The sequence below is a fragment of the Dromiciops gliroides genome, chromosome 4 (genome assembly GCF_019393635.1).
Source record: "Dromiciops gliroides isolate mDroGli1 chromosome 4, mDroGli1.pri, whole genome shotgun sequence".
Lineage (NCBI taxonomy): Eukaryota > Metazoa > Chordata > Mammalia > Microbiotheria > Microbiotheriidae > Dromiciops > Dromiciops gliroides.
In genome coordinates, this window is record NC_057864.1 from 113,766,500 (window position 1) to 113,780,543 (window position 14,044).

Sequence of the window (14,044 nt, forward strand, 5' to 3'; positions counted from 1 at the left end):
TCTGAGATTGGATTTGAACTCAGGTCCTCCTGAATCCATGTCTGGTGCTTTATCCACTGTGCCACCTAGCTGCCCCGTTTGCAGTTGATTTTTAACACCCGTCCTCCAGATAACTAGAAATTCTCTGTACCTAATTTAGTGTGAGATTAGGGCATAGTGTCACACATTTGAAAGGGACATCAGGGAGCCACCACATCCAACCTGTATCTGAACAAGAATCCTCTCCAACAAGTAGCCATCCTGTATTTTCTCAAAGCTCTTCACTTGGGTTATAGGAAACCTGCTACCTTTTGAGGTAGATCTTTCCACTTTGGTAGGATCCTGATTGTTGGGAAGCGTTTCCAGACATTAAGCCTACATTTGCCTCTCTGCAACTTCCATACATTACTCCTACTTCTGCCTTCAGGAGGAAAGCAGAATAAATCCCTTTCTGCTACTGTGTGACAGTCCTTTCAATGTTTGGAGACAGCTATCATGTCTCTGCTGTCTTTTTTTCTTATATATATATCTTTTGTTCTTCCAAATATTCCTCATCTGGCATGTCACCATTTTGATTTCCCTCTAGCATACCGGTATCTTTTATAAACTATGAAAATCAGAAATAAACATAGTACTTTTGATGTGATGTTAAAAGGTCCTGTTTCTCCTGGTCTGGGACATTATGCAGCTTACAGTTGCTTAAATGGTTTTTCTTTGGCGGCGCAGTGTGGGTTAAATGACTTGTCCAGGGTCACACAGCTAGTAAGTGTCAAGTGTCTGAGGCCAGATTTGAACTCAGGCCCTCCTGAATCCAGGGCTGGTGCTTTATCCACTGTGCTACCTAGCTGCCCCGCTTAAATGTTTTTGACTTGCCATATCACACTATTGAATCATTTTAAGGTTGGTCACTTAAATCCTTAGATCTTTTTTTCAGGCAAATTGCTGTTAAGCTATGCTCCCTCCATTATGTACTTATACGTTGATATTTTGAACCCAAACATAAAACATTACATTTACCTCTATTGAAATTCATCTTATTAGCTTTGATCTAATATTCTAGCCTATAGATTGTTCCTATTGGTTGAACTGCAAAATCAAAGTTAAATGATACTTATTCAGTACTATATTCAATCAACAGAATACAGAATATAGTTTTAACTCGTAGATTTTCCTTTCCTTATTTCCTTCCATGGAAACAATTATTTATGCAGGATCTGTAAAGGGATAAGGCCCAGGATTGGGACTGGATTTGCTACTACAGTGGTAGAGGGATCTTGTAGGTGAGAAATCTTCTCCTACCAATGCAGGTCAGCCCCTTTTCTAAAATGTAGCTTCTTTGAATTCTCTAGTTCCTTAAGGAGTTAAATGACTTGGCTAATATTATACAGCCAGTATGTGTCAGAGGCAGTACTCGAACCCAGGTCTTCCTGCCTTTGAAGCTACCTCTCCCATTTGTGAGGACCACACAGAATTTAATCTGTGATCATAATTATAATTCTGAAGGGCCCAAGTTTCATGCAGTTTAAATTGTTCCTATGATAAATCATATATAGGAAGATAATGGAATATTTGGGGGCCATAAGAAATGACTGATATGAAAAATTATGAGGAGTATTAGAAGATATTTGAAATGATTCAGAACGAAGAAGGCAGAACCAAAAGAACAATGTACACATTGAATACAACCTTGCATTAAAAGATAATAATAGGGGGCAGCTAGGTGGCACAGTGGATAGAGCACCGGCCCTGGATTCAGGAGGACCTGAGTTCAAATCCTGCCTCAGACTCTTAACACTTACCAGCCGTGTCACTTAACCCCAATTGCCTCACACACACACACAAAAAGATAATAATAAATTAATGCTATATACTGAGAAAAGGAGCTAAAAGAAGAACCTCTATGAGAATAAGGAGAATAAATATGACTGTGTTACAGTCAATATGAACAACCTTTGGGAGTGGGCTTAACAATTGGTAGGAGATGGAAGTTTACAGACCAACAGTAATTTAGAATCATTAAAAAAAATCTTGTGTACTCTTTTTTCTTTGCTTGTATTTGTGTGTTTGTATGTATGAGTATGAACACATTTTGTTTCCATTGAAAGCTAAAATAAAATTTATATTTTAAAATTTTTTCTTGTTATTTCAGAGTGTGTTATCTATAGCTCTGACCCTCAGTTCATTTTTTGATGTCTCCACCATAAATTGAATTTTTATTCTATTTTTACTTGAATTTATAACCAAAGGCATGGTTAAGAAAACCTTCCATTTGTAATTTAGAAGTAGTATTCGAAATGGATTGTGACAATACATCTCTAAAAATATATTTCATTTAAGCATTTCCGTTGCATCTAGAAATTGAATAGATTAACTTTTTATTTCCTTTTCCAGCTACTTTCTATTTGGCTTATCAGTACAGCAGGTCAGACTGACAAATACTGAAACATTTATTTGAAAAACATGCTTTGCTTATTGCTGAAGGTTTCTCAAGCAGTTTTTATTCAGGGTGTGACCTCAGAAAATGGACACACCTTATTCTTTGGAAAATAATTGTTCCCTTGGAGGATACTCATTGGTCCTGCAAAGAATAGAATTTGAAATTCGCCAGGCTGGTCTGGGAGTGCCTCTTTTGTCTCTAGAATTTGGATTGATGTAACAATGTCTTTTGTTTTAAATATACATACATAAGTGTACACATAAAATAAAATTTAAGAAAAGGTCATAGGGAAATAACTCAGAGTGTCATCCTGATGACTTAGTTTGAGAGAGACTCTAATAAAAACACTGACCCACGTAATTGATTTTAATGGCAGCTTTGTGCCATCTTCTGTTCTCTGGATTCATGCCAGATGCCATCAGCAGAGCCTCCAGGGACCGAGGGGCATAGAGCAGCAGATGAGTGGTTTCTCTGAAGCCTAGAGTAACTCGGATAGATTAGTTTGGTTGATAAACACAGAGCACAGCAGGCTCGAAAGGCAGCTGAGGGTACAACTGACCTTTTTGTTCTCTGTCAGGGTCTAAGGAAAAGCAGTGAGTACAGCAGGAACAGAAAGACCATCATCCCCCGCTGTGTGCCCAACATGGTGTGTCTGCACAAGTACATCATCTCTGAGGAGTCTGTGTTTCTTGTTCTGCAGCATGCAGAAGGTTGGTCTATGGTTTAAATTGTTTGCACCGTAAAGAATATCAACTACTTAGCTTTCCATTCTTGCTAATGTAAATACCCCCCTTATATTGACCTTACCTACCAGTTGTGTTTTAGTTTTTCTTATAACACAAAAACAGAAGGAAGAGATCTTGCCTTCCTGTGATGAGAGTTATTAAAGAGGGATAAAACCCACGTGAACAGATCTTGTTCAAACTATAGTTTTAAAAATACTTACTTTCCACAGGAACAGATAGCGTCAAAGAGAAACAGTAACTTAATACTAAGAGAGACAGGTTTGATTTTTGGCTTTTTATTTTGTTCTATCATCTTTGCCAAGAAGATATATTAATGTTAGGTGACTAAAATGAAAAGCATCCCCTAAAGAATTAATTAATCACCTCCATGTTTTAAAAGGCAAGGATATTTGCCTAACTCTTGACATTACCTATTTATTCTGATCTGGGTTTTTATTAAATACAGCCAGTGGCGTCACATATGGGTTCAAAGCAGAAGCACATTGTTATGCCTTCTAACTATTTATGAAATTTCAGTTTTTAGTAGAGGGAACAGGTGGCAAGTAAAAAAAATTATGTTTTGATTTTTTTTTTTTGCCCTTTAACACCATAGTATAAGTAATTATTCTTCTTTTGGGTGTGTGTGTGAATGAATGCAGAATATAAATTTAAATTCAGCTAATAAATATTTATTCTTGAGAAGTCTTAAAATAGCCACAGGATAACCTAATAGTTTCTAATCTTCTGTGATGGTTTTTTCCTTATTTGCCTTACTGGGAATAAAGAGCTTTTGTGCTTTTCTAAGAGGTATAACATTTTAAATAAGATATATTTTTCCAATGAAGGATTCATTCTGCAATGAGATCTCTTGTGATAACCAATGCAAAATTTTTGATAGGGGTAATAAACTATTAATATTGTTTATTATGAAGTGTAACACAGGATAACTACAGATGGAGGGAAGACCTCCATATGCAGTATTAATAGTAAATTCAGAAGGGGCTCCATGGTCTCTTAGGTATTAAGAGAGTTAATTGCGTGTGTGAATTGGATAACTAATTCACCTTTGTTCAGACATTATAGACAGCTTTTATCTGAGAATACCAGTGCATTACAGTCATTATTGAATTAGAGGTCATGTCATCTGATAGCAAAATACAGCCACCTCTGGTGTGGAACAAAATAACTTGCATAATGATAATCCATAATAATTTAGAACAAGGTCACCAAGATGAATGTAATTATAGTCAATCTTCCATTACCTATTTGTGGATTATTCACTTTGTAGATTATCTGTATATACATCTATGTGTGTGTATATATGTGTATACATGTGTATATGCATACATGTGTGTTTTACTAATACATTTTGTTTTCATATTAGTTCATTTGCAATATATTCCCCTACCCCATTAGCCTTTCCTTGTAACTAATAGGTAAAATCTGATTGACAGTTGCTCTGTCTGACTGCATATGCAACATTGTGGACCTGTATTCCCCCACCAGGGAAATGTGTTTTATCATGTTTTCCTCTGAACAAAGATTGGTCATTGAAATTACTTTGTGTTTGGTTGCCCTTTTATTGCTACTTTAATTTACATTATTATAGTTATCGTGTATATTGTTCTCTGGGCTCTACTTTCTTTGCCATGCTTCAGTTCATACAAGTCTTTCTAAGTTTCTCTGAATTCCCTATCTCCATTATTTCATATGGTGTAATAATACAGTGTTACATTCATATACCACCAGATGCTCATTCCTCAGTTGATGGGCTTCCATATAGTTTGTAGTTTTTTGCTATCCATGACAAATATCCATTCCTGGTTTCTTTTGGCCACTTCCAGTGCCCACCCCCATAGCCTACATATTCTGGTGTATCCCTCTTCAAGACCTGCCCCTCCCTCCATCTTCCCCATTCTGGGCCTTCTCCCATTAGTGAGTTCCTTCTGGAATTTCCATTTTGTGGAAGGGCCTAGGCTATCCTTCCTTCCTTCCTTCCTTCTCCCCACCCCCCTCCCCTCTTTCAAATATATCCATTTTCAGGGGGGAAAAGCTTATTTATTTCAAGAAATACAAGTTGATTTTAATAATTTCTAGAAGAACAATTAGAAAAACATATCATGTATCTGGAAGCTAAATAGAAGTGACTGAGATTAGTCATTGTTTTGTATTATCTTTGCTATTCCTCTTTTCCATTCATGTAAATTAATAAAAAGTTTAATTTAATTGTGCACAAGTTTGGAAACTGAACTACTTTTTGTCTCTCCCAACATGCCCTATGCTCTTTCACCTCTGGGCTCATTGCTTACCCTGTTTCACTTGCCTGGAATGTCTCTAATATTGCTTTGTCTGTTGAATTCCTATATCTTCAAAAATTTCCTTTTTATTATTATGAAGTTGACAAATGTCAACAAACAGTCCTTATTTTAAAAAATAGAAAAAAATAGAACTTCATATTAAATCACATATCTCCTCTTTCTCCATGAAACCACCTCTGATCCTACTAATCATTAATGACCTTCTTCTTTGGATCTCATCTAGTACTTTATTTATCATCCCCCTGCCCATTATTGTGTCATGTAATATCTTACATTGTCTTTATCTACATTTCTATTTTATCTTCTCACTAGACTGTAAATTCTATTAGGGAAAACTAGCTAAACTTTGTGTATTTCCTAATGCCTCATAAGGGGCTTTGTATACACAAGGCGCTTAATACTTGATCTTGATAATAACTCACCTTTAAATAGTGCTTCAAGGTTTCAAAATCAGTTTCTCACAATACTCCTGTGACCTAGGTTGTGTCAATATTTGGAACACAAATCTCAGAAGTATCTTGTTATCTACTCATTGATATTCAAAGATGACACCATAAAGTAATAATATCATATTTGTGGGTAAAAAGAACAACATGATAACAATAGCCAACGTTTATATAGCACTTCTAAGATTTGCAAAACACTTTACAAATATTTTCTGATTTTATCTTCACAACCACTCTAAGAGTTAGGTGCTATTATTATCCCTTTGTGACAGATGAGGAAACTGTATGTAAAATGACTTGCCCAGGGTCACACAGCTGGTAAGTTTCAGAGGCCATATTTGAATTCAGATCTTTTTGATTCCAAGTCTATTGCTCTATCCATTGTATCACCTAGCTGCCTATTTATAGAATTTAGATTTTTAAATTTGTAATATTTAGCCAGCACTATTTTACTCACAATATATACTGTTGTTTTGATATTTTATTCTGAACTTAAATACAAAAAAGACACTTCTATCTAAACAGCAGGACATAAAAAGATTTTGTATGAAACTATGAATCTCCATTTTGAAAATAACACTTGCTGTAGATGTATGTATATTCTATATGTTACTTTCAAAATTGTCCTACTTGTCTGTGCTTTGCTCTGCACTTCTTTTTTTGTTTTTTTTTGTTCTCTTCTGTGAATTTTTGTAAATGTTTCAGTTGCTCTCCCCCTTTTTGGCTTTCCTGTTGCTGTTTTCCTCTCACTTTCCAATTCTTACCTCCCCTTCCCCCAAACAAACAAACAAAACCCAAAAACAAACCACACAAAATAACAAGAGGAAAAAAAAAGAACCGTGTAACATCCAAGTATAGTTAAGCAAAAATGTATTCATAGTGTGGACATGTCAAAAAATGTGTGCCTCATTTTGCCCCTTTAGCCCATTTCCTCTCTGTTAGGAGGTGAGTAATCTACTTCATTTTAGATCCTCTGGAAACATTGTTGGTCATTGTATTGATCAGAGTGCTTATGTCTTTCAAAGTTATTTGTTTCTCAAATGTAGTTGTTGTATAAATTGGTCTGCTGATTTTGGCTCATTTCATCCTGCATCAGTTTGTGTTACCTAAGATTTTCTGAAATAATTTCATTTGCTATTTCCTACAATGTCATAATATTCTATTACATTTATAGATCTCATTTGTAAGCCTTTTTTCAACTGCTAAATATCTTAGCTATCTTAGATTTTGTTCTTCTCATCCCCTCCCTGTCCAACGTACTGCACCATGATGGGAAGCCATCTACCATTGTTGCCTCTGGACACATAACCTTGGCAGGCTAAGACTGTAGCCTGAATTAGCCAGTTCCATATTTGAATATACCAAACTGCTAAGAACTACTTCTTTTAAACTAAATCTGCCTCTTTTTCCTTTAACTCATTGTGTTCCTTTCTACCTTTTGCTTCCAAGCAGAACAAACCTATCCCTTTTCAACTTGAAAGCCATTCATATTCTTTAAGACAGTTTTCATAGTAACCCTTAGTCTTTTCTTTTCTAGGCTAAATACCCCAAGTTTCTGAAATGATCCTTATATGGGATGTTGTCTCCAGGCTTCTGATCATCCTGGTTTTCTCTACTCTACCTTTTCTGTCTTTCCTAAAACATCATATTATATATGTTGTGCTATTTTTAATGTAGCCTGGAATATTAGTTTTAGATCTTTTTGACTGGTACATTACACATTGCTTAAAAGGTCATTCATATCGAGCTGTAAGAGGACTTCTAGTTCTACCCTGGCATTTTAGGGATGAAGAATTGAAGCCCAGAGAGGTTTTTACTTGCTCGAGGTCCCAGAGGTAATAAGCAGAATAACTGGAATTCGAATGCTGACCCTTTGGCTCCAAATCACATGTACTACATGTACTCAACCTATGTCGAGTTTATAATCCACAGAAGCTGCCAGTTGGTTTTTACACCAAATGTACTGTAACAATGCCTCATTCATTTTGTAATTGTGAACTTGATGTTTGGAATCTTGTGTAGAGCTTCATATGTATTGCTGTTAAATGTCCTCTTACTTTATTTGACCCATCATTGACCCTATGGAATCTTTCTGGATCTGGATTCTGCCATCCAACATGTTGGTCATCTCTTCAAAGCTTTATGTCATTTGCAGATTAAAAACAAACCACATTTTATTGATGCCTATTGTCTATATCACAATCGTTTCCTAAGCTTCTTTTCAAATTTTCCCCTTCTGATAAAGAAAAACCATGATGCAAATATACAGTGACAGTTTTATGTAAAATATTTTGTCCTAGTAGTCCTCCAACTCTGCAGCAAAGGTTGAGGTAGGTTTCATCATTATTTTCTTCACTGGATCAATTTACATAAATCTTCCTGTGTTTTTCTGAATTTTTGATTTTTGTAATTCCTTTCTGTATTGTAGACTTCCATTATGATGGTATACATAGTTTTTTTTTTTTCACCATTCCCTAATTAATGAACACACACTTAGTTTTTAATTCTTGGCTACCACAAAGGGTGCTGTGATGAATATTTTGGAATATTTCAGGTCTTTGTTCTTGTCATTGACTTCCTTAGGGTATATGTCCAGTCGCAGATTCTCTGCAGAACCCACATTCTTACTTATAGACTCTCCCTTTACCAACATTACTCAGGAAACTCTCCTTCTCTGACATTTGTTTAATCTATATTTATTACCCTGTCAAGATTCTGATAGGTGTTATCCACCAACCACAAGGATCCCTCACTTTCTTCCTTCCTCAGTGATTTCATTTCCTGGCTCACGGTTTTTCTTTTCATCTCAACCCTTGCTTTTATACCAGGGAACTTCAATATACATATTGATGTTCTGTCAAACATTGAAAGTTTTCTTGTCCTCAATTTACTCATTTCCTTCTCCTTCCTTTACTTCCTTTACTCATGACCTTCTCCTTCACTTCATTTCAGTTACAGAGATAGTCATATGCCTGATGTTGTCATCAGCTACATGTGTTTCACTGCTGTGTTCATAAATTCTGAAGTTCCCTCATTTTATCACAATGTTTTCTTTCTCTTTCCTTTTCTTTGCCTTATGACGTCTCACCCTATTCTTCATCATTCATTCCTACCACCCCATCTTTCTTTTCCAGGCTATTACTCCTTCAGTGGCTACCCTCTCATCTCTTCACTATCTCAGCCCCTTGCTGAACCTGTTTAGTTACACTATCTTCTACACTCTAGTTCCTTGCCCTCATTATCCTTTTGCTGATCATGCCTTGCCAAGGCATACCTTAAATTTCTTTTATCATTAGCTGCCTATAAACATGGCCATGTCTCTCTCATCCTTCAAAAAAAACCCCCAAAACCCCACCAATCCAAAACCATTACTTGATTTGTTCATCTTCACTAGCTACTGTCTTATGTCTTCTCTTTTGTTGCTAAACTCCTTGAGAAGGCCATCCACACTTATATCTCCATTTCCTCTCCTCTCTCTTCTAAACTCTCTTTAGACTGACTTCTGACTTTATAATTCAATTGAAACTGGTTTCTCTATAGTTGTCAGTGATTTCTTAATTGCCAGATCCAATGTTTTTCCCCCCAACCTTCAATCTTTTTGCCTTCTCTGTAGCTTTTGACACCGTTGGTCACTCCCTATTCTTTGATAGTCTCTTCTCTCGGTTTTTGTGACACTACCCTCGCCTGGTTCTCCTCCTACTTGTGTGACCACTCCTTTGCCATATCTTCGTCCAGGTTTTACCAGCTATCCATGGGTATCTCCCACCTTTGTCCTGTTCTCTTTTCCTATACTATTTTTAAAAATTATAAAAGTATTTTATTATTTTCCAGTTACATGTAGACATAGTTTTCAACATTTGTTTTCATAAGATTTCTAGTTTCAAATTTTTTTCCCTCCCTCCATGCCTCCCCAAGATAGCAAGTAATCTTGGTGTTCTTATCAGCTACCATGGATTCTCTCCTCTTCTCTTCAATAGTTACTACCTGGTTCAGGCCCTTCTACCTCACACCTTGGAATATTGCAATAGCCTGTCATTTATTCTCCTTGTTTCAAGTCTCTTTGCAATCTACCCTCACCCCAGTTGTTAAAATGATCTTCCCAATGTGTGAATCTGATCATGCTCTTCTTCTACTCAGTAAACTTGATTATCTCTTTCTTTCCTCCAGAATCAAATCTAAAAACTTGTTGGCTTTTAAAGCCCTTCACAACTTGGTTCCTTGCTACCTTTCCAATCCTATTATTATTATTATTATTATTTGTGGGGCAATGGGTGTTAAGTGACTTGCCCAGGGTCACACAGCTAGTAAGTGTCAAATGTCTGAGGTCGGATTTGAACTCAGGTCTTCCTGAATTAATCCAAGGCTGGTGCTTTATCCACTGTGCCACCTAGCTGCCTCCAATTCTATTTCATTTTACTATTCTCCATAAACTTTACCATCCAGGGACACTAGCCTGCTTGCTAATTCCTTGCATAGGATGTTTCATTTCCCTCCTCCATGCCTTTTCACTGTCTATCCCCCTTGATGAGGAAGAGCATTCCAGAATGCCCTCTTTTCATCTCTGCCTCCTGACTTCCTTCTAGTCTCTTTTAAAATTCTTGTGCTGGACCCCCTTTAGTGCTAGTGTCTTCCCTTTGAAACAGCAGGTGTGGCAAATAAAATTAATAAAGGTAAACTGAGGTACATGGCTCTGAGCAAAGTCAGTTTATCAAAATGATGCATAAATTGTTAACAAAGCAGGTTAAACTGGCAATCTCAGTAAAGCCAGTGACCCAAAGGAGGAGGGGACACACAACAAAGAAGGGGTCTTGGGAGATATGAAACATTATGATTGGTTATACTAAGAAAACTGGGCTGGCATTCAGGTGAAGCTAATCATGCCCCTCTCTGACAGTTAAAGAATGTTAATTTTATAAGATCCATCTGTATCTTGTAATCTTTGCTAGAGGACCAAAACTACCAGACTTCCTGTCTCCTTGGAAGAGATTAAAAACTCCCCTAATTTCACAAGGACAGGCAAGGACACATGACATATCTTTTGGGGGATGGTACCAAGTTAACTTGTGGGGCTTAAAGATAACAAACAGATCTCCTGAAATTATCCCAGGGGTTACCGCTATGAGAAATAACTTAAAAAAAAATTATAACTTTAACTCCAGGACAGCTGGATTCTGGAGCTCAACTCAAGGACCTAAAGAGATACAGAATCAATTACAATATGAAATCAATACAATACAGAATCAATACAGTAGAAACTCAAGGTAATATTAATTTGACTTTCTCACAGTCTTGTTGTGAGGCAAATACTTTGTAAGCCATAAAGTAGCCATAAAGTGGGAGGTGTTTTTTTTTCATAGATCTTCAAAAAATAAAAAATAATTTTATGTAACCCAGAACTTTGGATTTGGAGAGCATAAAGAGCTCATCCAAGGAAATATGTCTCATAAGAAGAAAAACAAGAGCCTGTTTCAAGGGAAATCATTCAGAAATCCCTATGACAATTCATACACACAGATTAACATGAATGCAGGAATAAATACAATCAATGGAAAAGATTTTTGGACTTTCTGATTACTCACTTATGTTAGTGGAGAGATGATCATTGTTCCAACAGAAGTATTTTAATGTGTGTATTATGGTAAAAGCCCAGTCCTGTTTATCAAATCAAATATTTGTTCATTCATTATTGTATGACCAAAAGAAAGAATTGTATCCTGTGATATGTAAAAAGAGAGGACTTTTAAATTATTTTGACTTAGAGAGGTTTTACTTGTTGACGGTTTGGTCATGTAAGATTTCATAAAGAAGCCCACAGAATATAGAGCTGAAAGGACCCTTGGAAATCATATGTGTAGTTCTGTCTCTTTGTTTTAAGACTGGGAAATCCAGGGCCCCAAATTTCACAGGAAGTAATAAGCATAGCCAGGATTTCAAAAACAGATTTGTACTCCCTGTGTACTGGACTGGGAACCTGGAAGATCTAGGTTTGAATCTTTCTTCTGACATTTATTAGCTGTGTGACTCTGGGCAAGTCACTTAATACCTCCCAGTCTCACTTTCCTCATCTATAAAATGAAAAGGTTGGATTTGATCACCTTCTAACATTAAAGTGATGTGCCTTTTGATTTTCAACCCACTGCTCTTTTAATTATATGGTTCTCTAAAGTACTAAAAAATGACTGATGTTAATTTAGTGATAAGCAATAACATTTTCTTTTTTAATTTAATTTTCAAGATTCAACATTAAATCTTTTTTATTTTTTTTTTTTGGTGAGGCAATTGGGGTTAAGTGACTTGCCCAGGGTCACACTGCTAGTAAGTGTCAGGTATCGGATGCTGGATTTGAACTCAGGTCCTCCTGACTCCAGGGCTGGTGCTCTATCCACTGTGCCACCTAGCTGCTCCACAACATTAAATCTTTCAGGCTGATGTATATAGTTAGGTAATATTGATATTCGTGGGAGTTTGTATTTTACTTTAGAGTTAGTATTATACCTCAGCTTAGCAAGCAGTTTTTTGTTTTTTGTTTAGATTTAAAGAATATAAAAATATCTCTAAAGATTGCTGCCAATAGGTTAAAACCATATTTTAGTAGACAAAGGGGTTTTTTTTTTTGGTCTTTAAAAACTTTTATTGTAAATATTTCCTGTTTTTTTTTTAAAGCTATACTAACCTTATGGAAGGTTTATACTTCTTTGCCCGAGTTTTTGTTAATGAAATCAACTTTAGTTACTAGAAAAATTAAGTCCAGAATATTAATTTGTCAGGGTATCTTAGAGGGAGTGGAAATAAATGGTTTTTCTCTCTAGGTAAAGAAGTTTTATTTTGTTTTGAAAAGTATGAAGGTGCCAAACCTGTATTACTAGAGGGCATTTCCTTTTCTGAGAGTTCCTCATAGCAATGAAATCAAGCTCTAGTTCCTGTGCCTGTGGAAAAGCTCATAGGCTTGGACACATTGGGAAATTCTTAGTTTTCCATTGCTTTCAGAAAATGGGATGCTGAAGAAAAGCTTCTCACAAAGACTTCAGATTTATTCCTTGTCTTAAAGGAAGTGAGTTTTTCTATGACTAACAGGGGGAAAGGCTTGGGCCTCAGGTTTCTCTGATAGAGGGAAATTCAAGGTGAAGAAACTTGTTCTAGCAATGCAGATCAGCATCTTTTCTGCAACTTTAGAGTTTGAGAGAGGCCTTGAGTACTGAGAAGTTGTGACCTACTTTGGGTCACATAGTCAGGATATGTCAGGTGTGGGGCTTGAATGTAGTAGGGCTTACTGTCTTCAAGGCCCACCCCCCTCTCCAGCTACTTTGCCTTTCTTGGAGGTATCATTGAAATATTGAGAGGGCTTTTCCCAGAAACTGTCCATGAAACAAACAAAATCTTCAGAGTGGTAGTGTTTTTGTTTTGTTTTTTAGGAAAATGATTGCTAATCTCCAATATATAATTTCTCTTTCTGATATTATCCAGGCTGGACATTTCAGAAATAAATGCCTTATGAAATAAATTGGAGATTTTCCTGGGACATCAAAATTTGAACAGTAATAGCTATCTTCCTGAGAGATAACTGAGCATAAATTCTCTAGAGTAGTATTTTTGTTGAATTTTCATAGAGCTCAACACATTTTTACATCAAATTACAGATTTTTCATGTGTAGTAAATTACTAAAGAAAAACTGGTGTGTTCAGTGCCTTCTTGTTTGGGTACAGCAGGATTTGAATGAGAAGGGTTTGTTAATGCTGATAAAGATCATTGCAGGCTTATTTAAAAGAAATCAAATAATATCTTTTTGTAATGAGGTTTATAAACATTTAAGAAGGTATCAGATTTGATATGCAAGATTTTTGCCTTAGGTTTCTAATATTAATAATGATCATAATGAACAGTATGTATTTAGTGCTTTAAGTTTGACAAAGTGCTTTACAAATATTCTCATTTGATTCTCACAGTATCACTGAAAAATAGGTGTTATTCCCATCATATAGATGAAGAACTTGAAGCTGGGAGAGTTTAAGTGATTTTCTAAGGGTCACACAGCTAGTGTGTATCTAAGGGGGAATTTGAACTTAGGTCTTTCTGACTCCAGGTCCAGCACTCTATTCATTATGCTACCTAGCTACCTGTATTAATTAATTAATAATATT

The 14,044-nt window shown here is 36.0% G+C and overlaps 1 protein-coding gene across 4 annotated transcripts in view; it reads left to right on the forward strand.

Moving 5' to 3' along the window:
- Positions 1 to 14,044, forward strand: part of RPS6KC1 (ribosomal protein S6 kinase C1) — a 203,709-nt gene that overhangs the window by 136,613 nt on the left and 53,052 nt on the right. For all 4 annotated transcript variants that reach the window (XM_044003541.1, XM_044003542.1, XM_044003540.1 and 1 more), the window contains one exon: positions 2,994 to 3,126. In XM_044003541.1, the coding sequence (XP_043859476.1) occupies positions 2,994 to 3,126 (133 nt within the window). The remainder of the gene's footprint in view (positions 1 to 2,993; positions 3,127 to 14,044) is intronic.